Here is a 24,182-nt window from a genome sequence, read left to right on the forward strand (position 1 = left end):
TGATGGTCCAATTCTCCACTGCCATCGTAGAATCTGTCCTCACCTTCCCCATTATGGTTTGGTTTGGCTCAGCCACCAAGCACGACACCTGGAGGCTGCAGCGAAGCAGCAGAGAAGGTTATTGACTGCAACCTTCCTTCCATTGACGAGCTGTACACTACAAGGGCCAGGAAACGAGCGGGTAAGATCATCTCTGACCCCTCTCACCCTGGCCACAAACTTCGAATCACTTCCCTCTGGAAGGCGACTATGGACTATTAAAGCTTCCACAGCCAGACATAAACACAACTTTTTTACACGAGTAGTAGCTCTATTCTATAACCAAAAATCTGTAGCCTCCTTTTGCTCTGGTATTTTATTTAATTCACATGTTTAATCGATAATGTTTTATTATTAATGTTTAATGTTTTATGTGTCATTCCTAACTGTCAATGTATGTCATGTTGTCACTTGTGGGCAGAGCACCAGGGCAAATTCCTTGTATGTGAATACTTAGCCAATAAACTTATTCATTCATTCAGTTGGTTCCAATACTTGCAGGAGTATTGCATGCTAAGCAAATCTGTATTAGTTATTGCATCCCTTAGTTATCACCCCTTCCCCAGCCAACAAAGGGCCATTATCGGCTCCAATCTTCCTTGATCATCTGTTGCTGGTCCTGCATTGTTCCGGCCTATTCTTACCTCCAGTTACCACCTATTTACTAGCAGTCGGAAGTAAGGTCCTGACCTGAAATGTCACCCATCCTTTTTCACAAGAGATGCTACCTGACCCGCTGAGTTCCCACAGATGGTAAGACACACCCCAACTTTGACAATGTCAAAGCTACCATGGCTATTCAATGGTTTTGAAAATAAGAGATTTAAAAACCATTAAAATGAAACTAGTTAAAATTATGATGTTTTTAAAAAGTTACTCCAGCATTTTATCCTCAGTTAATCACAATCTGAGTCCATATGAAACATTTCCATCATATTCTAATGTTGAATTATCCTCATGGAACATTTTATGAAATTAACTATTAGATTACTCGATTTTTTATAAAGTGCATTATAATATTGCACCTGAGCCTCCACAACTTCTTGAATCCAAAGATTCACTACCCTCAGGGTGAATAAATTGCTCCCACCCCCAAAACTGAAAGGTAGACCACTTATTCTGAGATCATGACTGCTAGGTCCTTGGCACTAGCCATGGCAAATAAATGCCTATATCCACCCTATCAAAAATGTGTGCATTTCAAGGAAATCATCTCTCATTCTTCTAAATTATTGGAAAATGCTATTGGCCAAGTCGATCTCTCCATCTCCCCTCCCATTTGCAGGAATCAACCTGCTTTGACAAGTAAAGGAGAAAATAAAGGTGTAAAAATCTAAAAATATAAATATGCACGCACACCACACAGGTCTGAATTATTTTGATTTAATTCACTATATTTTATAATCTGGGCCACGAGCCACATTGTAAATGTCTTATCTTTTATGTGCTAGGTTATACAGTATATATATAAACACATTTTGTGAAATAGTTTAAGTGAATTCTCTCAATGCTTATATGGAGATCTCCATGTTATTGATTTTTACGGTTTCTGTTGAGTCACAAGGGTTTTCAAATTCAGGATGGGGAAGATGATCTGTTGTCTTCTCTGCAGTTAGGTAAATCCTATTGGTACCTAGAATAATACACAAGAAATCAGTGTGCAACTGTGTCAGGTTTATTCTTTTGTGTTCACAAGTAGGTATTGGCATTAACAAAACAATGTAAAGACGTCTCCAATATGGTGCTGAAAGCTATCTTGCAAAGTCTGACACCTGTTGATGAATTTAGCTGAATTATGAGGAAAAGTAAACTGCTGGTGGAACTCAGCAAGTCAGGCAACGTCTGCGGAGGGAAATGGACAGTTGACATTTCAGGTCATGATCTTTCCTAACTAAAGAAGTGTAATGACTTGAAATGCCGTTTGTCCATTTCCCTCCACAGATGCTGTCTGACCTGCTGAGTGTCTCCAGCAGTTTGTTTTTTTGCTCAAGATTTCAGCATTTGCAGTCTGTGCCTCCAAATATTTTGAATTGATGGTATCAAGGTAGTTTATTTAGGTTTAGCTTTCTGACCTTGCTATTGGATTCTATCAGAGGTTTCCTTGTCTGGTTGACCAATAGCTTCCATCACTTCATCCAAGGCATCCTCTGCAATCAGTGCTATTAGGGATATATATCTTATCACTACATCCTAAGAGTAATAGGCAGCGTAATAGACTATGTTAATTGATTCAACAGCAAGTGTGCCAGTGAACACAGGTATTATTCCTCATTGAAGTGTGGAAAGAGCATCATCTTGACTTGGTGTTACCTTGCAAGCAGAGTAGAGAAGGGGAATTACTTTATGAAAGCCAAGTTCATTGAATCAATGATGGACGACTGGTTTTACTCACCATTTTGCTGATACATTTTTATCCTTTCATAGCTTCGATAGATCACAACAAGAATTAGTGCTTCTGAAACTTGAAACACCAAGAAGATTAATGGAAATAAGTAAAGAGCACCAATCTCCTCTCTGCAGAATGCAACTTTCAGGATGGTGGAACACAGCTGAACATTTTGCATTCCAGTTTCCATGGAAACAGTCCGTTTACACCTGCAATAGGAGGGGAAACATGTTGAAAGCGGGTTTCAAGATGGCGATCTTTTTAATGGTTCTCCCAGTGGCTTGAACATAACGATGTGAAGTAAGTATACAGATGGGGCAAGTGGAGCAATAAAGGTTCAGCAAATATGCTGCAGATGAAATGGCGCGGATGTGAGGGCATTCAGCTTCCAAACGGAGAATTCAAAAAAGTAGCAACATACAAATTAATGTCAGTGATGCCCTCATCAAAGAACTTAACATTTCCATTGAAATTACAGGGGAGGATATTTTTTAGAAAACCATTTACAGCATGCCAGCACTTAATGTCCATTTGTAATTGTAACAACAATTATGAGTCAGCTACAGTGGTACATTTGCTATAATTTGCAACCATTTTCAGTCAGAAGTGCCAAGTAGACGATTCATCTTGGCTTTCTCCCAAAATCCCCACCATCACAGAAATCAATCTTCAGCCAATTTGATTTACTGCACAAGATAGCAAGACACAACTATGAGTACTGGCTACAAAGCCAGATACAGTGCCCTCCATAATTTTTAGTTTAGTTTAGAGATACAGCGCGGAAACAGGCCCTTTTGGCCCACCGGGTCCCCGCCGACCAGCAATCCCCATACATTAACATTATCCTATACCCACTAGGGACAATTTTTAAAAACATTTTACCAAGCCACTTAACGTACAAACCCGTACGTATTTGGAGCGTGGAAGGAAACCGAAGATCACGGAGAAAAACCCACGCAGGTTACAGGGAGAACATACAAACTCTGTACCGACAGCACCCATAGTCAGGATCAAACTCGGGTCTCCGGCGCTGCATTGGTTGTAAGGCAGCAACTCTACCGCTGCGCCACCACAAAGACCCATCATTTATTTGCCTCTGTATTCCACAATTTGAGATATATAATTGAAAAACTCACATGTGGTTAAAGTGCACATTGTTAGATTTTATTAAAGGCCATCTTCATACATTTTGGTTCCACCATGTAGAAATTACAGCTGTGCTTATACATAGTCCCCCCCATTTCAGGGCACCGCACCATAATGTTTGGGACACATGGCTTCACAGGCATTTGTAATTGCTCAGGTGTGTTTAAATGCCTCCTTTGGAAACTTTTATTGCTGTTTATCAACATGAGGACCAATGGTGTGCCAATGAAAGTCAAATAAGCTATTATGAGACTGAGAAACAAGAATAAATTAGTTAGAGACATCAGCCAAACCTCAGGCTTACCAAAATCAACTGTTTGGAACATAATTAAGAAGAAAGAGATCACTGGTGAGCTTACTAATCGCAAAAGGGACTGGCAGGCCAAGGAAGACCTCCACAGCTGATGACAGAAGAATTCTCTATAAAAAAGAAAAATCCCCGAACACCTGTCCGACAGATCAGAAGCACTCTTTAAGAGTCAGTTGTGGGTTTGTCAATGACCACTGTTCGCAGAAGACTTCATAAACAGAAATACAGAGGCTACACTGCACGATGCAAACCACTGGTTAGCCACAAAAACTGGATGACTAGGTTATAGTTTGCCAAGAAGTACTTAAAAGACCAACCACAGTTCTGGAAAATAAGGTCTTGTGGACAGATGAGACGAAGATTATATCAGAGTGACGGCAAGAGCAAAGTATGGAGGAGAGAAGGAACTGCCCAAATCCAAAGCATACCACCTCATCTGTGAAACAGGGTGGTGGGGGTGTTGTGGCCTGGGCATATATGGCTGATGAAGGTACTGGCTCACTTATCTTTGTTGATGATACAACTGCTGATGATAGTAGCATAATGAATTCTGAAGTGTATACACACATCCTATCTTCTCAAATTCAAACAAATGCCTCAAACCTCATTGGCCGGTGGTTCATTCTACAGCAAGACAATGATCCCAAACATACTGCTAAAGCAACAAAGGAGTTTTTTCAAAGCTAAAAAATGGTTAATTCTTGAGTGGCCAAGTCAATCACCCGATCTGAACCCAATTGAGCATGCCTTTTATATGCTGAAGAGACAACTGAAGGGGACTAGCCCCCAAAACAAGCATAAGCTAAAGATGGCTGCAATACAGATCTGGCAGAGCATCACCAGAGAAGGCACCCAGCAACTGGTGATGTCCATGAATTGCAGACTTCAAACAGTCATTGCATGCCAAGGATATGCAACAAAATAGTAAACATGACTACTTTCATTTACATGACATTGCTGTGTCCCAAACATTATGGTGCCCTGAAATGGGGGGGGACTATGTATTGCTGTAATTTCTACATGGTGAAACCAAATGTATAAAAATGCCCTTTAATAAAATCTGACAATGTGCACTTTAACCACATGTGATTTTTTTCTATTACAAATCTCAAATTGTGGAGTACAGAGGCAAATAAATAAATGATGGGTCTTTGTCCCAAACATTATGGAGGGCACTGTAGGATGTGGTCATTTACTCAATTTTGGATTACTTAGCACTGAAAGCAATAGCAATTATTAGGCATGGCATCTTCCATTTTCTAAAGGCCATGATTCTAGTGACTTTTTGAATGTTTCTCATATCTATGCATGAAGGGCTTGTGGAGTCAGACAACTAAATCTCTTTTCCCTCAAATCCGCAACCTTTCACTTAAAAATATACCGTTTTACCGATATTGCATACAAACTCAATGGTATGGAGAAATTCCAAGGCTATGATTCCTAACTTGATACCATCTGTATGCGTGGCTATATGATTAGGATTACAGCAATTCCACTCATGATCACACAGACCATCTATCTACCAGTGATTGTGATTTATTTTTGGAAACAATTTAGAAATGATTAGAAGATTAAGTGGTTTCTGTAAATCTCCCCTAATGTACTATAGGTGGCTTGAGAATTGGTGGGCATGTGAGAGAGGAGGGAAGATTGCAGGTAAATAGGAGGGGAAATAGAAGTGATGGGGTTGTTCAGTGAGCCAACATAGATCCAATGGCCTGAATGGCCTACTTTGTCAAAATGAATTTTGAGATATCTGTCTCTTCCTTATACAAAGTCAGAACGTTCTCGATCATCAGGTGCTCAGACTTGGTTATTTTAAAACACAAGGAAACAAAGTGCTGGAGTATCTCAGCATCTCTGGAGAAGATGGATAGGTGATGTTTTGGGTTGAGACTCTTCATCAGACTCAATATGAATAGGTGACCTTTAGCTCAAGACCCTTTTGCAGACACCTCTGTATGTTGTACATAAACACTGCCATACAATAGTTTCTACATTACAATGGTTATCTCTCTCTTATCTCTTAATGGAATGTACTTCATTGTCACATGTGACAAGGCATAGTGAAATTATTTGCTTGCATACCCAATATATACAAACAGCATAGCAAAGCCTCTAATATGTATAGGAAAGAACTGCAGATGCTGGTTTAAATCGAATGTAGACACAAAATGCTGTAGTAACTCAGCGGGACAGGAAGCATCTCCGGAGAGAAAGAATGGGTGACGTTTCAGGTCGAGACCCTTCAGACTGATCTTCAGGTCCGAAACGTCACCCATTCCTTCTCTCTCTCAGCATCTCCCGCTGAGTTACTCCTGCATTTTGTTTCTGCCACTAATATGCACTTCCACTATAATTTATATGCATGTAATATTGTATTTACATTTTGGTTGTTGAATTGTAAAGAATGATGCCATTAGAAACAACCATTTCAATTGTTGTGACTAAACTATTTGTACTGCAATGAGTAACACGTGTTACCTTTCAGGTAATCTGCATAAGGTCGCAAGAGCATATCCTGAAGTGTATCCAATAATGGGCATCAGTGCTGTGGTGATAGTTAGGTGAGGAGAGAAAAGTGTCCACAAAATATCCCCAATCGACATTGCTGACAAGATGGCAATTATTATTGCAGCAATGAGAAGAATGAACAAGCCAGTCTGAAAAAGAAAGAAGTGAGATTATTCCAATAAAATTCAATCAATACACCAAAGTCTCAGATATCAATATTGCATCTTTAGTAACTGTCTGCCATAATTAGTCCCTGATTTCAACTCAAATGAGTTCTGCAACTTTTTTGGTCAACTTTGAAAGTTCTACAATGCCTCACCACTACAGAAATGTAAATTAAATGTTATAACTGCTGTTGTGGATGTGAAAGAGATTCGATACTTCAGATTCCTGGGCATGCATACCTCTGTAGATCTGTTTTGGTCCCAGCACATTGATGCAATCATGAAGAAAGCCATCAACGCCTCTACTTCCTTAGAAGATTGAGGAGATTTGGTATGTCAACAAATACTCTCTTGAACTTCTACAGGTGCACAATGGAGAGCAAATTGACTGGTTGCACCACAGCCTGGTTCAGTAACTTGAATGCCCAGTACCGAAGAAGATTGCAAAAAGTTGTGAACACACCCAGTCCATCATGGGAACAGACCTCCCCACCATCAAACAGATCTACAAGAGTTGCTACCTCAAAAAAAACAGCCATCATCATCATCAGAGTCCCACACCATCCCAGCTACATTCTCATTTCACTTCTGCCATCGAGAAGAAGGTATAGGAGCCTGAAAACTAACTTCCTGGTGCAGCTTCTTCCCCACAACCATCAGCTATTAAACACTTCAACCTCCAAATAAGCTCTGAACTACATAGACTTGAGGCATTGTTTTTGTCTTTGTACTATCATTGTTTTATATATATGTGAGTTTTCTGCTTGAAGTTTTGGACGTAATTGGTGGGATGAAATTCATACTTTTTTATGTCCAATGGATCCAGTAGCAGATGAGAGCTAACACAGGCTAATGCGGGCTTAAAATGACTGAATATTACTGCACTGTGGCGCAACTGGTAGAGCTGCTGCCTCACAGCTCCAGACACCTGGTTTGATCCTGACCTCTAGCGCTGTTTGAGTTTACATGTTCTCCTTGTGACTGGGTGCTCTGTTTCTCCCTACTTCCCAAAGACATTTAGGGTAGATAGGTTACTTGGCTGCTGTTAATTGTGTGGATGACTGGTAGAATCTGGGCAGAATTGATAACATTATGGAGTAAATAGAGATGAGTGTGGGATTAGTGTAAATGGGTGGCTGATAGTCAGCCACACATTGGAATCTGAAGAAGGATCCCAATCCGAAGCGTCACCTATTTTCTCCAGGGATGCTGCCTGACCCGATTCTTCATCTTCCTCGTGTCCGGCCATCTTCTATATCACGTCTTTCTGGTCGGTCAATGACGGTTGACGGTCGGTGGTTGCAGAATTGGCTACTTTACTCAGTCACTGTGGTACGGTTTCTGTCGTCAGCATTGCCTGGGATGCGCCACGTGGAGGCTTCTGCTTGCATCCCGCCTGACCCGCTGAGTTACACCAGCATTTTGTGTGTACAGCTGATTGTCAGTGTGGATTTGATGGGCCAAAGGGCCTGTTTCCATGCTGTATCTATCTCTATCTAGTTTTTCTTTCAGCAACATTTAAAAATAAAAAATAAAAATCCTCTTTGTCAATGCTCTGCCGTTGAAGTGTTAGTTATGGTGATGTCTGTTTGTACCCCATTCAAGGTGATAACTTTTGCACCCATACAGACATAGACATAAAGTTGCTGCCTTACAGCGCCAGAGACCTGAGTTCGATCTTGACTAGGGTGCTGTCTTCACGGAGTTTGTACATTCTCCCCATGATCTACGTGGGTTTTGGCTGGGTGCTCCGGTTTCCTCCCACACTCCAAAGTTGTACAGGTTTGTAGATTAATTGGCTTTGGTAAAATTGTTAATTGTCTCTCGTGTGTGTGTAGGATAGTGTTAGAGTGTGGGGGATCACTGATCAGCGTGGACTCGGTGGGCCGAAGGGCCTGTTTCCACTCTCTATCTCTAAACTAAACTAAACTAAACAGCAGTCATTGGCGATCTCCATTTGCCTTTGAGGAGTTGGTGGTGAGCTATCTTCTTGAACCATTGCAACTCTTCCCAAGCACTGTTGTTTAGGGAGTTGTAAGTTTTTGATCTGACAATGCTTCAACAGCGATAGATTACCACTTCAGAATGGTTTGCGGTTTGGAGATGAATATGATTTTTATCACAAACCTGCTGTGATCTTGGTGGTAAAGTTGCCGGGTTGGGAGTGAGTGGCCTAAATGAATAACTGCAGCACATTTTGTAAATAGTACTCAAAGCACAATACATATCCTAACTCAAAGAACAAAAAACTCAAAGTACATCAACAGCTTGAGCTGGGAAGGTTGTGGAGGGAGCTGCTAATTTAATTCTAAGTATATCTTAGACAGTTAGGAACAGTTTCCTTCCGGCTGTTATCAGGCAACTGAACGGTCATCTCATCAGCTAGAGACCTCCTATACACTTCATTTGAAACTTTTAAACTTTCTTAATTGAACTTTATCAGACTAGAGTTCTATCTTTTCACTAAACGTTGTACAGTTTATTGTTTGTCTTTGCACTGTGGACGGGCTTGATTGTATTCAAGTATATAGTCTGTCTTTCGACATACAAACAAAAGCTTTTCACTGTAGCTTGGTACATGTGACAATAATAAACTAAACTAAACTGAAAAGTACAAAATATTTAAAAAAATCAAGAAGTTGAAATCACGATAGTAATTATATATCTAATTTGAAAAGGGCTTGGAGCGGTGTATGAAGGACTGGCAGAATGCAGGAAGGGTACAGGGGCCTTGAGAGGCTTCACTGCAGATTCAATGAGATATAGCATGACATGTAGGTATAGCAAAGAAAGAAATGATTGGCAGTCACCGAGGTACATTGTTGAGTAGTGTGACAGCCGCAGGGAAGAAGCTGTTCCTGGACCTGCTGGTCCGGCAACGGAGAGACCTGTAGAGCCTCCCGGATGGTAGGAGGGTAAACAGTCTATGGTTGGGGTGAGAGCAGTCCTTGGCGATACTGAGCGCCCTCCACAGACGACGCTTGCTTTGGACAGACTCAATGGAGGGGGGCGAGGAACCGGTGATGCGTTGGGCAATTTTCACCACCCTCTGCAGTGCTTTCCGGTCGGAGACAGAGCAGTTGCCATACCATACTGTGATACAGTTGGTAAGGATGCTCTCGATGGTGCAGCGGTAGAAGTTCACCAGAATCTGAGGAGACAGATGGACCTTCTTCAGTCTCTTCAGGAAGAAGAGACGCTGGTGAGCCTTCTTGACCAGAGTTGAGGTATTGTGGGTCCAAGAGAGGTCATCGGAGATGTTGACCCCCAGGAACCTGAAGCTGGTAACATGTTCCACCTCCGTCCCGTTGATGTGGATGGGGGTGTGCGTGCTGCCCCTAGACTTCCTGAAGTCTACAATGAGCTCCTTGGTCTTCTTGGAGTTAAGGGCCAGGTTGTTGTCAGTGCATCATGCTGCTAGGAGCTGGACCTCCTCCCTATAGGCCGACTCATCGTTGTTGCTGATGAGGCCAATCACCGTTGTATCATCTGCAAACTTGATGATGGTGTTAGTACCATGTACAGGTGTGCAGTCGCAGGTGAAGAGGGAGTAGAGGAGGGGGCTCAGCACTCAGCCCTGTGGAACGCCGGTGTTCAGGGTGAGGGTTGAAGAGGTGTGCTTGTCTAACCTAACAGACTGGGATCTGTTGGTTAGAAAGTCTAGTATCCAGTTGCAGAGGGAGGGGTCGATGCCCAGGTTACCGAGTTTGGTGATCAGTTTAGAGGGTGTAATGGTGTTGAATGCTGAGCTGTAATTGATGAACAACATTCTTACGTAAGTGTCTCTGTTGTCGAGGTGGGAGAGGGCAGAGTGAAGTGCCGTTGAGATGGCATCCTCCGTACTCCTGTTCTTGCGGTAGGCAAACTGATAGGGATCCAGTGTGGGGGGTAGGCAGCTTTTGAGGTGTGCCAGGACCAGCCTCTCGAAACACTTGGTGATGATGGGGGTAAGTGCAACTGGGCGGAAGTCGTTGAGGCTTGCTGCAGTGGAGTGTTTTTGCACCGGCACGATGGAGGTGGTTTTAAGGCACGTGGAGACAACTGCTTGGGCAAGTGACAGGTTGAAGATGCCAGTCCAGACGTCTGTCAGCTGCGCAGCACAGGCACTGAGCACGCGCCCGGGGATGCCGTCAGGGCCAGCAGCCTTACGTGCATTAGTCCTACTCAGTGCCACGTACACGTCGTAGGGGGTGAGTGTGAGGGGTTGGTGATCAGCAGGTAGCACAGCCTTGATGGCTGTATCTAGATTGTCCCTGTTGAAGCGGCCATAGAAGTGGTTAAGCTCCTCAAGGAAGGAGGTGTCGCTGGATGTGGGGGTGGGTTGGTGGGTGACCAAGGGTGGGGGAGGGGACGGCTTTGTAAGCTTCAGCCATATTAGTGTAGACTGGCCAAATACAAGGCGGGTAGCTATACTCATAACGACGCGTTCGAGACTCCCTCACCCACTAGTCAGCCATATTCCGTGATGGCCTGGATGCCTTGCCACATGCATCGGGGGTCGGAGTTGTTGTTGAAGTGCTCCTCAATCCTGAGCTTATGGCAGTGCTTGGCCTTCCTGATGCCCCTCTTCAGGTTAGCCCTGGATGAACTGTAGGCTCGAGCATCGCCTGACCTGAAAGCGGTGTCCCGTGCTTTCAGCAGTAGCCTGACCTCGCTGTTCATCCATGGCTTCTGATTCGGGAATATGGTCACCCGTTTGAGGGAGGTGACACTATTGATGGTGGAGTTTATAAAGTCCAGAACAGAGCATGTGTAGGAATCAATGTCCGTGTGGGAGTCAAGGGTGGCCTGGGCTGCAAACGCCTTCCAGTCAGTGTTTCCAAAACACTGCTGAAGTGTGGAGTCCGCTTCCTCTGACCAGACTTTAACTGTCCTCACAGTGGCTTTAACCCGTTTGATGAGTGGGGAGTACTTAGGGAGCAGGAACAATGAGAGGTGATCAGACTGACCAAGGTGGGGGAGGGGGACGGCTTTGTAAGCTTCAGCCATATTAGTGTAGACTTTGTCCAGCTGCGTCCGCTGGACTGGAGGGCGGCATCTTCGGCCTGGATCGCCTCAGAGCAGAGGGAGAACAAGGAGGGAAGAGGCAGAGACTTTAAGACTTTTGCCTCCATCACAGTGAGGAGGTGCCTGGTGAACTCACTGTGGTGGATGTTAATTTGTGTTTATTGTGTGTTTTGTTATTTATTATTATTATGTATGACTGCAGGCAACGAAATTTCGTTCAGACCGAAAGGTCTGAATGACAATAAAGGAATCTAATCTAATCTAATCTAATCTAATACATGGCAAGAGTCACTGAGTCATAGTCACACATTCATAGGCACCAAGAAATCAGGAAAGGGCCACCAAAAAGATCAACTGAAAACCAAGGAATCTTGGGAAGCTACAGAAAATAAACCAGTGATAAATATGACAATATCCTACCTTGGTTATGGTCCTTGAATACTGCGGATATCTGTGATTGAGAAAAATGCCTATGCTGCAAGGAATGAGCGTTGAGATGAGGGTTATGGAAATCTCTTTATATGGCACTTTATTAACTAATGACAGGCCTTTGCAGTAGAGATAAAGAAGGAGGGGCATCATGCCAAGCGCCAGTGTAGTAGAACATGTGGTCATCACAATACTGCAAGGAAAACAACATCAGAAAAGCTTAGCAAAGATCAAACAAACGCAATTTAGTTGTTGGTTCTAAAAGTACATGGTGGGTAAGGTTTATCTATTCACTCATAGTGCAATCTGTGTTACAGGACTATTCCTGTAATATCTATTTGATACAAGTCCGTGGATTTAGAAGGAGCTTATATTGATAGGATGCTTTTAAGTCAATCCACCAGTGCATTTTATGGCCTCTGACTATTTTCCAAAAGGTTTCAGCTCTACTCCCACCGACTGCTACTTTAACCTTCTCTACTCTAGACTTGCTAGGTCAACATTCAGTGCAGAGTTTGTACGTTCTCCCTGTGACCGCGAGGACTTTATCCAGGTCCTCCGTTTTCCTCCTACATTCCAAAAACATGCAGGTTTGTAGATTAATTGGCTTCTAAATTGTGCCTAGTGTGTAGGATAGAACTAAAGGGCCTGTCCCACGAGCATGCGACCTGCATGCGGCAAGCGCGACCAAACCGGAAGCGGGGCCCGCGCGGAGGTCGAGTGATCCCCGTACAGGGCCGGTCCCACCAGCATGTGGCGAGCGCAACCAAACCGGAAGTGGGTTCTGCGTGGAGGTCGAGTGAGTTGACGTGAAGTTCGAGCGAAGTCCGCGGGATGTTCGCGCGTGACGTACGGCGTCAAAACGCTGCGTACGGCATTTAGACACTGCGCACGCCCGTCGAGGCGGCTGCGGTCCGGCAGGCCATTGCCGTGCGGAATTTTTTAACACGGTCAGTTTTTCGGAGCCCCGCGCGATGTCGGGACCAGCTCCACACAATTCCATACGGCTCCGGCGGTCGAAGTGGGACTGGCCCCGAGAGGCCGTACGGCTCAAGCGACCACGTTAGATCGCGCTTGCCGCTTGCCGCATGGAGTCGCATGCTCGTGGGACAGGCCCTTAATGTACTGCTCGGCGCAGACTTGGTGGGTTGAAGGGCTTGTTTCGATGCTGTATCTTTAAACTAAATTAAACTGAACTAAAGATTCAGAGACAGTTTCTTCCCAGCTGGTGGCAGACAACTGAACCATCTTACCAACAACAATAGAGCAGTCATGAGCTACTATCTACCTCATCGGAGACCATCGGACTATCTTTGATCAGCCTTTATTGGACTGAAGGTTATTCACGTTATTCCCTTTATCATGCATCTGTACACTGTGGATGGCTTGATTATAAAAAATTATTGTCTTTCCACTGACTGGTTTGTACGCAACAAAAGCTTTCCACTGTACCTCGGTACACGTGACAATAAACAATAAACTAAACTAACTAAACTAAACCATCTGTCTTAAGACACTCCGAGCCGCTGAGAGTGTTCACCCGTCGCCAGAACTCCATCATCCGGCGAGGGCCTGAAACATCGGGCTGCCGTAGCGGCGACTGCGGAGGCCTCAATAGGCCCGACTACGGGTGAACAGAGGACGGTGCCAGACTTTTGCTGCGTTCCCCCACAGTGGGAACCATTGTGGGGTGATGTTTTTATGTTTATTGTTAAATTCTGTAAATTCTTTAATGTTGTGTCTTATCTTTATTCATGTGCTGCAATGGCAAGTCAAATTTCATTACACCAATTGGTGTACGTGATAATAAATGTCCTTTGTATCCTTTGTCTGAAGAAGTTGTCTCAAACCGAAACATCACCCATTCCTTCTCTCCAGAGATGCTGCCAGTCCCGCTGAGTTACTCCAGCATTTTGTGTCTACCTTCACTATAGAGGCATTGTTGTGTGTATAGGTGGAATAGTAAGTACAATGCAATAAATTTATCTTGGCAATTTTCATGATGAATGTGGACTTGGGAATTTAAAATGGACATTAAAATATATAAGAAATTGAGTGAATCTCTGTAAGACTAGGATCAAATTAAGTTCTCATTATTATCCTGTTATTCCATTTTACACAGGGACGATACTTGAATCCAATTTTACATTTAAAACAGTGGGCAATAGAGGGGAAACAAAAAATACTTCGACACTAAGTGATAATTTAATGGTATGGTATTTGCTGCGCAATGCTGTTAACCTTTTCCATCATCAGGCGCAGGGCTGCTGTTGGTGTGTGGTTAATTTGACTTAATTATTGTTAAATGCTGTCTTTAGCAAGTGTTTGAATTTTAAAGTGACACGGTGTCCCATGAAAAATTATATTTGGCATATTTTACTTTGGTTGAGGAAAAGCAAGTATTTAATTTGTTACAACAATGATGCCACGATCAAACAAAATAACCATGCTTTTGTTGTCGCGGTGATGGGGGATTATGTCAAACTACAACAAAGTTATAAATAAAATAAGAAAAGCTGGCTTTTTAAATGATTGTTCATATGAAGATAGTTTCAGAAGTGTTGTTAAACTAAGTCATTGTATTTCCAAATGGGTAGTCAGATAGTGTGTACGTGAATGATAGAGTCTGGGGAGGTTCAATGAATATAACATTAGGCGTGGACTCAGTGGGGCAAAGAGCTTGTTTTAGTTTAGTGTACAGATTCAGCGCGGAAACAGGCCCTTTGGCCCACCAAGTCCACGACGACCAGCGATCCCTGCACACTAACGCTATCTTACACACACTAGGGACAATTTTAAATTTATACCAAGCCAATATAATTTAGTTTGGTTTAGAGATACAGCGAGGAAACAGGCCCTTCGGCCCTCCGAGTCCATGCCGACCAGTGACCACCGCACACTAACGCTACCCTACACACACGATTTACATTTGTACCAAGCCAATTAACCTACAAACTTGTACGTCTTTGGAGTGTGGGACAAAACAAAAGATCTTGGAGAAAACCCATGCAGGTCACGGGGAGAACGTACAAACTTCGTACAGACAGCACCCATAGTCAGGATCGAACCCGGGACTCTGGTGCTGTAAGGCAGCAACTCTACTGTTACGCCATTGTGCCGCCCATAAGCTATATCACTATGAGTATTATTTTAGACTAAAGATAAATGCTGCAAGAAGTCAAATGGACAGCACCATTTAAATCTGACAGTCTTCAACCTGAAACACCCGTAGTTTCTCTCCCACAGATGCTCCAGCACTTTCTGCTTTTATTACATCTGCATATTTTGGATTTCCAGGTTAAACAGGTCTTCAGTGAAAGCAAGGTAGAAAATCTGCAAAACACCTGATGCAACATCGTTTCCCAATATTCTGTTTTTGCCAGAAATTAGTTACATGCCCACAAAATCTTTGAAAATTAACTAACTCTTACCTGAGATTCATATCTCCATTCAATGCAAGTGAGAAGATATTGGAAACGGTTCCACCGGGACAGCAGCCACAGATCAGGACTGAGATGGCTTCAATGGAAGACAGTTTGAATACCTTGGTGAGGCTGAAGGCTGTTAATGGCATAATCCCGTATTGAGAAACCAATGCAATCAGGATTCCCTTTGGCTTTAAGATGTAAACTTTGATCCTTGATATTTCCATGGTGCAGCCCAAGGAGATCATCGTGATGAACAAAATGATGATTGAAATAACACTGATGACTTGATCTATTGCCTTTCCCATGGCTCCGTCCATCCATTCCAATGTTATGTTTACACCAGGTGTTGAGTTGCCATTGCAAGTTCCCTTCCACAAGTACTCCTTGTCGGTGTTGTTCATTTTGACTCCAAGAATTCTAGCATTATTCCAAAATCGTTCCTGCTTGGTAGCCGAGAAGCTAATGCCCTCCAGATCTGAAGTATTCAGAACATAAACAGCATTAAGGGCTGGCTTTTCAGGGTATCTCCTTCAAGTATTTGCAGGAAGTCTTCTTCTAAACTCTGGCTGAATGAGGTTCCTATGGTAATGTTTTATTTTACTTCAGGCTCAGAGTACTAATGAGAGTCTTTTAGAAATTCCATTCAGTCTAGTGTTTGAATAGTAACAAAGGACCAGTTATTCAGCTTTTGTGTTTGGATGCCCACTTAACTGTTCTTAAGTGCAACATTTCAATTTAATTAATTGGGAAAGGCATGGAAAACAAAAAAATTGTATTCACCTGCCACAAATCAAATTCATTGCACACATGACTCAAAATGCCAGGGAACGAAATAGAACATTTTTGTCAACAATTTTGCAAGTCATTTTAGATTTGAACATTCTTTCTTTCCTCTTCCTTCAATTTCCAATGCGAAACGTAGTCGACACTGGGACATTGAGTCCTCACTGGGACATAACTACAGTACTCACTCACACTGACCCACGTCTACTTGTCCACATTAAGCCATGTCTTCCAGCTCTTTCTGGGCATATCTTGGACACCACTTGGACATCAACTGATCCATACTGGGACTTGGCCCATAGTGGGACATATGTCACTGAGAGTGTTTGGGGCATGTCACTAAGTGTGCACACTATCCTTTAACTTCAGTGTCCACACTAGGCTGTTTTGAAAATAAAAATAGGAGAGAGAGCATATTACACCATTCAATACATGGCTGCTCTACTGCATCAGTTATTCCTATACTCTGTTGGGGAATTTTATGTCTGGGAATCTATCTATGCTCATCTTTTATATACATTTGCCAATTTGGTTTCATGCAAAGATATGAGAACATAAGAAAATGGGAGCGGGTGTAAGCCACCTGCCCCACCTTCTAATATGATTACGGTTCATCTACCATATTCCGCAGTGCCCATTTCCCAGAGCCTTCATACTATGATTATTAACAATGTATCTACTTTCACTTTAAGTACTTCCAGAATTGTACCTTGATGTTGTCGAGTTATTTGTATAATAAGGCTCGTACCACGACGTAAACGGAGTATATCTTTATTTAACAACTCTGTACAGCAGCCGCAGGCTCTTGTGCATGCGCAGGCGACTCCTCAACTGCCACACCCCCGGGTTCCCACGTCACATCCGGCCACCGCATTCCTTACACTATTATTCCCATAATACCACATCTCCCTTTCTTTGAGAATAAAGGGTGGACTACCTTTATCTCTGCAGGTCTTAAGGGGTTTATTCTGCCCTTTTGCTGGAAGACCTGTCCCTGATTCAAGCATGCAAAATAGAAATAAAATAACTTCCGCGTTACCATACGGTGAACTATTACTTTAGCAGACTGTGTTCTTCAAAACTTAAACTCTCAGGTTTCAGGTAAATGTACCAGGTTTACAGAACAATTTCACATCACATTTCACTCTCTCTTTTTCTTTACTGTAGAAAACAGATCAATAAATCACAAATCAAGTCTCTTCGGCTTTCTAACCTCTCTCCCACACCTGGTCCGCACAGTCTCTGTGGTGGGGCCCTCTCTGCTGGGTGATGTTGTCACTGGTGGAGCTGGCTCTGGTGGAGCTGAATCTTCTCCCACCGGTGGCTCATCAGCATCGACTACCCCACTGTTGGTCTGCAGCGGCACCAAGTGCTGCCGGTTCCTCCTCAGTGTGCCCTGAGGCACCTGGACGAGATAAGAGCGAGGGGTATTGTGTGTAGATAGCACTTTGCCCATGATTCGTGCATCGGTGATCCACACATCCTCCCCAGGTACTAGTGACTCCAGATTTCTCGCTCCGTGCCTCTTGTCGAAGGATCTTGCGTCGTTCCTCCTCTTCTCCCTTTCTTTGGCCTCCAGCGCATTGTAGTCAGGTAAAACAGGATTCAGCAGGGTTGGAAGGGCAGGAACTGTAGTGCGGAGGCGGCTCCCCATCAACAGCTCGGCCGGGCTATAGCCGTTCTGTAGAGGGGTTGCTCTGTAGGCCAGCAATGCAAGATATGGGTCTGATGCCTTTGTTATCAGGTTTTTCACGGTTTGTACAGCGCGTTCCGCCTCCCCATTGCTCTGAGGAAACCTGGGGCTGCTCTTTGGACTCTTGGTGGGAGGTCATCCAAAGCTTTCCCTCCCAGCAGACTCACCAACGGCTTATGGGCAGTTTCCAGCTCGAATGGTCTTCCCAGGATGAAACAGCTGAACCTTTCACATGCCCACGTCGCAGCCAATGCCTCCTTTTCTACTTGAGCATAGCGCTGCTCTGTTGGTGTCATTGACCTGGACGCATATGCCACAGGTGACCACATGGCATCGCTTTTATGCAGCAGGGACTGCCCCCAGGCCAAAGGAAGAGGCATCAGCAGAGATCTTTAGAGCACTGTTTGGGTTGTATAATGTGAGCACTGGTGTGGATGACAGCTCTGTTTTTAACTGATCAAAGGCGGCCTGCTGCTCTGTCCCCCAGTACCAGTGGTTCTTCTTGGACAGCAGGTCTCGTAGCACTTTGTCTTTTTCAGCAAGAAGCGGCCCAGCTGATTGAGCATGCCCAGAAAACTCCTGAGTTCGCTGACATTTTTGGGTGCATCCATCTCTTGTACTGCTCTCGTCTTCTCTGGATCTGGCTTCACTCCATCTGCTGAAATCACATGACCCAGGAATCTGACTGTGTGGCGTGTGAGCTCCCATTTGTCCATGTTGAGCGTAATGCCGGCCTTTTGTGCCTTCTCTAGCACCGCATGTAGCCGCACATCATGCTCCTCCTGCGTCTGTCCCCAGACCAGGATGTCATCCATGTGACACAGTACCCCCTCCAGGCCACCGGTCACTTCTGTCATCATCATCCTTTGAAAGTGCTCGGGGGCTGATGCTATGCCAAAGGGTAGACGGTTAAAATAGTAGCGCCCAAAAGACGTGATGAAGGTGGTGTATTTGGCAGACTCTATTGTCAATGGTATTTGCCAAAAGCCCATGTTGGCATCTAATTTGCTGAATACTGTTGCGCCAGCTAGCATGCCCAGAATGTGCTCGACAGAAGGCAGGATAAACTTTTCTCTGCATACTGATCCATTCGTCATTGTGAAGTCCACACAAATGCGAACATCACCTGTTTTTTCCGGCACCACCACCATCCCGGCACACCAATCAGTCGGCTCCTCAATCTTGGTGATTACGCCCATCTTCTCCATACGGTCTATCTCCTCCTTCACTTTTCCCATAAGCGGCAGAGGGACTCTGCGTGGCATGTGGAGAGAGAAGGACACAGCCTCTGGCTTCAATTTAATTGAGTATGACCTCCGAACAAGACCCAAGCCGCTACACAGCTTCGGATATTGTTGTTTCACTGATTCCACGGTGCAGTGTGCAGGTCTTTTACTACATAAATGTTCTCTATGGCTGGCTTTTTGCCTCTGCGCAGTGTTTCTCTGGCTACACCCAGGACAGAGAGTGCATTGCCCCCTGGCCCAAACAATGGGCGCGTCGACACTGCCAGGCGCTTCACATCATGCCCCCCTGTAATGTCAGGGTACACCTCCGCTGGCATGGCAGTGACATCAGCACCAATGTCTATTTTAAAGCACACTTTTTTTTGTCTCACTTGTAGCTGCACCGTCCACGGGTCTTTTCCAGCATCCACGGCTCCCAGGAAAAAGCTCTTTTCTTCCTCTGTAATGACAGCATTGAGAGATTTTGCACTGTTTCTGCACACTTTGCCATAATGTCCCTTTTTGCCACAGTTGTGACACACAGCATCTTTAGCAGGGCATTCCAATTTCCCATGCGAGGGCATTTTTCCACATCTGTAACAGGCCTTTAAACCTGGCTGTGGCCATGTATTAAGGCTATTTTTGCTCGGTGTTTGTGCTTGTGGCTGAGGCTTTGAGGGAAATTTGGGTTTTCTGTAGCTTTTAGCATGCACAGCATCAACATTAGAGCACTTGCTAGCACCGCTATTTTCTCCTCTTAAGTCAGACCACTGTCGTCTAACTTCTTCAGACTGCCTTGTTTTTGTTATAGCAGTTCCAAGGGTTAGGTCTCTGTCTAGCTGTAGCTTTTCTGACAATGAGACGTTTCTCAGCCCGACCACTAACCTGTCACGGATCAGCTCGTTCGGTAACTGTCCATAGTTGCAGTGTTCAGCTAATCCGTATAGAGCAGTGATGAAGGAATCCACCGTTTCTCCTGGCAGTTGCACACACTGATTGAACTTGGCTCTTTTGTAGATTACATTCCTTTTAGGTACAAAAAATGCATCAAAGCCTGCCTTGACATCCGTGTGCATCCTCCTCCCATCTGCACTTAGCGTTAGCCCCTTTAGCACATCTTCGGCTTCATCGCCCATGCAATACACTAACGTGTTCACCTGGTTTTCTGCCGACGTAGCGTTTAAATTGCAAGCCGAAAGCGGTCGAATCTCCTGATCCAACGCTCCCATTCTTGAGGCTTGGTGAAATCGAATGGCTCTGGAGGTTGTATTGTGAACGTAGCAGTTGGTGTGGGTTGCGCCATATCTGCCGGTTCCTCTCCCATTTCCTGCCAAAATGATACACTTTCCTCGTCTTCTTTTATTTTTCGCTTACAAGTCTCCCACTTCCGACACCATGTCGAGTTATTTGTATAATAAGGCTCGTACCACGACGTAAACGGAGTATATCTTTATTTAACAACTCTGTACAGCAGCCGCAGGCTCGTGTGCATGCCCGGGCGACTCCTCAAATGCCACACCCCCGGGTTCCCACGTCACATCCGGCCACCGCATTCCTTACACTATTATTCCCATAATACCACAGATGTCACATTTAATGGGGTTCCAAGTCGCATTCTTAAAACCTGCCTGGAATAAGTAGCTGGAGTTTTCGTGGATATCTTCAACCTCTCATTACTAAGGTCTGAGGCTGTCACTAGCTTCAAAAGGACATCCATAAACCCACATAAGCCCACAAAGAGCAAAGTGAAAAGCCGACCACTACCACTCATGTCCATTGTGGTGAAGTCGTTCATGATGTTGGTGACAATGCAAATCAATTGCTGCGTTAGTAATGATCTGGATCCATTACAATTTGTCTACCGACACATCAGATCCACAGTACTCAGGTCCCGGTGCATATGATGGCAAAACACTTTTGACTTTCTTCACTCTTGACTTTTGGTGTTCTAGTCTCCATAACTTCCTGGGGCAGAGAATTCCAGAAATTTCTATGCACACTGGTGTCGAAGCATAGTCCTAATGCAGGCAAATGAGATTATAGATAGGCATCATGGTTGTCATGGATGAGGTGGGCAAAAGGGGCCAGTTTGTGTGCTGTACATTATTCCACCACCCTTTGAGGAGGAAACTCTTTAAAATCACGTGAGAAAAAAGCTCCCCTCATCATTGTTTAAAGTGAGTGATCATTATCTTGTAACGGCAACCCCTAGTTCGGGTTTCATCAGCTTAGTTTTGAGATACAGCGTGGAAACTGGCTGTTCCGTCCACCGATTTTAAGCTGACCAGCGATCACCCGTACACTAGTTCTATCCTACGTTCTAGGGACAATTTACCTACAAACCTGCATGTCTGTGGAATGTTGGAGGAAATCAGAGCACCTGGAGAAAACCCACAAGGTCACAGAGAGAACGTGCAAACTCTGTAAAGGCAGCACCCGAGGTCAGGATCGAACCTGGGTTCCTGGCGCTGTAAGACAGCAACTCTACCGCTGTGCACTGTGCCGCCCACAAGAGTAAACATCCTCTCCACATCCATCCTGTCAAGGCGCTTCAGTATGTTTCATCAGAATGACCTCGGAGGCTATATTAATGCCACTAAAAGACAGGAAAGCAATTTCTAGACTGTTATATGGTTGTAGGGCTGGAGGAAGTTTCAGAACCAGGTTGGCTATGAATTCAGAGGATGGCCAAAGCATGTGCTTTTACACTCAGACGGCAAGTTAGAAATCAGCCCCACAGAATCTTCAGGAAAATGTTGGTAACAGATGGAGAATAATCCAAAGGATAATAAAACAAACTGAACTGTATAATAAAATTAATTTCACCCTACCTTGGCACATGTGACAAATAAAGAACCATACCGAAAAAAATCTGACAGTGAAATGCATTGGTGTATGGCACTATTGTTTAAGACCTTTGTTTAAAGCAAAGTGATCACCAGACATTTATGTGAACGTATAAAAGTTTCCACTCTTATTAGGAAGACATCACAATATTAAAGTCAGGAAGAAATTGTGAAGGCTTTGATTTTTAAAGAGGTTATTCCTGGTGTGGGCAGTCTCTTTGTATTTAGAATGCCTTTGAGCCGGACTGTGCTGCAGGCCAGGTAACGTCTCTGGCCTGGAATTTGTTGTGGGGCTGGTTGACAGTGCTTCACTGTTCTGTCCCCTGGGGCATAAGAAAAGGCAACTCCAACCGGTTTTACTTACAGGAAACAAAACGATTAATCTGGCAGGCAAAGTAAACTAACTGGTGCTTGGGAATCATCCAGAACCATGAGAGAATGCCTGTAGATTTTTAAGTCGTGCAAAAATAGTAAGATTAAACGAGATCTTACCAGTTTGAAGTTTGATCTGTATTTTATGAGGAGGAACGTTGAGGGAATACGTGAAGAACCCACTTCCAACGCATGCATGTCATTCTTCAAAGCAGCGGTGTGAGGTCACAGGAACCTATAATGACCTAACATGATAAGATTATCAAAGAGATACCAGTTTTTGATATGATCATGAGGGTGGGAGTGGAGGGCACGTATTCCCTCAACGTTCCTCCTCATAAAATACAGATCAAACTTCAAACTGGTAAGTTCTCGTTTAATCTTACTATTTTACTTCGGAGTCACGTGAGTGACTACGTAAAGATTTCAAAGCTCTGTGACCTCATGCCGTGGAACGAGTCCATGCTTCACAACTGCCTTGGGTATTGGGAGAGAGCATCATTAGTAATTTTAAAAACACACTTATACAAAGAGTTGTGTGGTATAACGAAAAATATAAATTTTAAAATTTTTTAAATTGAAAATCATAGCCCTGTAACCTTTCGGGCAAATTATATTGTTGAACGTAAAATGGTTTCCCAACACGATGATGGATCCAAAGAACTGGTTTATTATAAAACCTTTGGAAAGTCCTTTCGGATGACCATCCTGCCATTCTGAGGATTTGGTCTGTGGGTACCTCTAGAATTTTTGCTGCGGATGTTGCTGCAGCCCTGGTGAAATGAGAGTTAAAAAACATTAGTGTCCATTCCTGCCATCCTCAGGACATATTCGAGCCACCTTGATATAGTTTGGGTCGTGACCCTTTTGTGCGGTTTCTTGTAAGAGATTAACAACGCCATTCCTGACCTCGAATGCTCTTAGTATATTCTATGTATAGTTGGATGTGTCTTGCTATACACAGGCGTTCGTCATATGGATATACCATAAATTCAAACACTTGACCCGATGAACCTGGTCTGTTTTGTTTTATTAACTCCTGTATGACAAACACCAGTTTCTCGGGTGAGATGATCATGGAGTCCAGGCTCAGTTTGCTTAATGACTGGACTCGTTGTGAAGTAACTAACGCCATGAGCATAACCATCTTCATGGTCAGTTCCTGAAGTGACAATGCTGTTATGGGCGACCAGCTCCTCAGCATGTTTAGAACGACACCCACCTCCCAGATTTTGGAGTACCTGGTTTTAGGGGGATTTGCATTGAATATGCCCCTCATGTGTTTTGTTACCAGGGGGTGTGTTCCCACCGTGTGCCGCTCCGTTCCTTGTGATAGGTAATTGGAGAGTGCACTTCTGGCACTATTGATGGCACTGTAGCTCCATCGATTATCATAATGGAGGCTTGTTAAAATTCCAATACGGCTAGAATGTTCTTGGCCTTTTGGTCAAGGTTGTTGTCCAAGCAGTATATAGAATAGAATAGTTTCTTTATTGTCATTGTAACATGGGCCATGTACAACGAAATTTAAAATGTCAGCCAGTCAGTGCAGCATTCAAACATTTCTAAAGCTAACGAAACATCCACGGTAAAATAATAAAGATAAGCAAATAAATAAAAATCACAGACAAAGCACGCATACACACCCAACCCTCCATCCTTCTGTCGATTTCACCGTTACCACAGTCCCTTAGTCTGTATCGCCCCTGCGTTCCTTGGCGGCCACATTTAGTACTTTTATAGCAGTGGGGTAAAAACTGTTTTTTAGTCTATTTGTCCTTGTCCTTGTGGATCTGTACCGTCTGCCTGACGGCAACAGTTCAAACAGGGAGTGTCCGG

The 24,182-nt window shown here is 43.9% G+C and overlaps 1 protein-coding gene across 1 annotated transcript; it reads right to left on the minus strand.

The window, feature by feature from the left end:
- Positions 1 to 495: 495 nt before the first annotated feature.
- Positions 496 to 18,235, minus strand: slc10a1 (solute carrier family 10 member 1). Its single transcript, XM_055640808.1, has 5 exons — positions 15,427 to 18,235; positions 11,987 to 12,188; positions 6,366 to 6,544; positions 2,432 to 2,634; positions 496 to 1,672 (listed from the first exon to the last, which is right to left on the minus strand). The coding sequence occupies exons 1-5, from the start codon at positions 15,822 to 15,824 to the stop codon at positions 1,551 to 1,553; spliced, it is 1,104 nt and encodes a 367-aa protein (XP_055496783.1). The 5' UTR covers positions 15,825 to 18,235; the 3' UTR covers positions 496 to 1,550.
- Positions 18,236 to 24,182: the final 5,947 nt, after the last annotated feature.

This window comes from Leucoraja erinacea, chromosome 9 (genome assembly GCF_028641065.1).
Source record: "Leucoraja erinacea ecotype New England chromosome 9, Leri_hhj_1, whole genome shotgun sequence".
Taxonomy (NCBI): Eukaryota; Metazoa; Chordata; class Chondrichthyes; order Rajiformes; family Rajidae; genus Leucoraja; species Leucoraja erinaceus.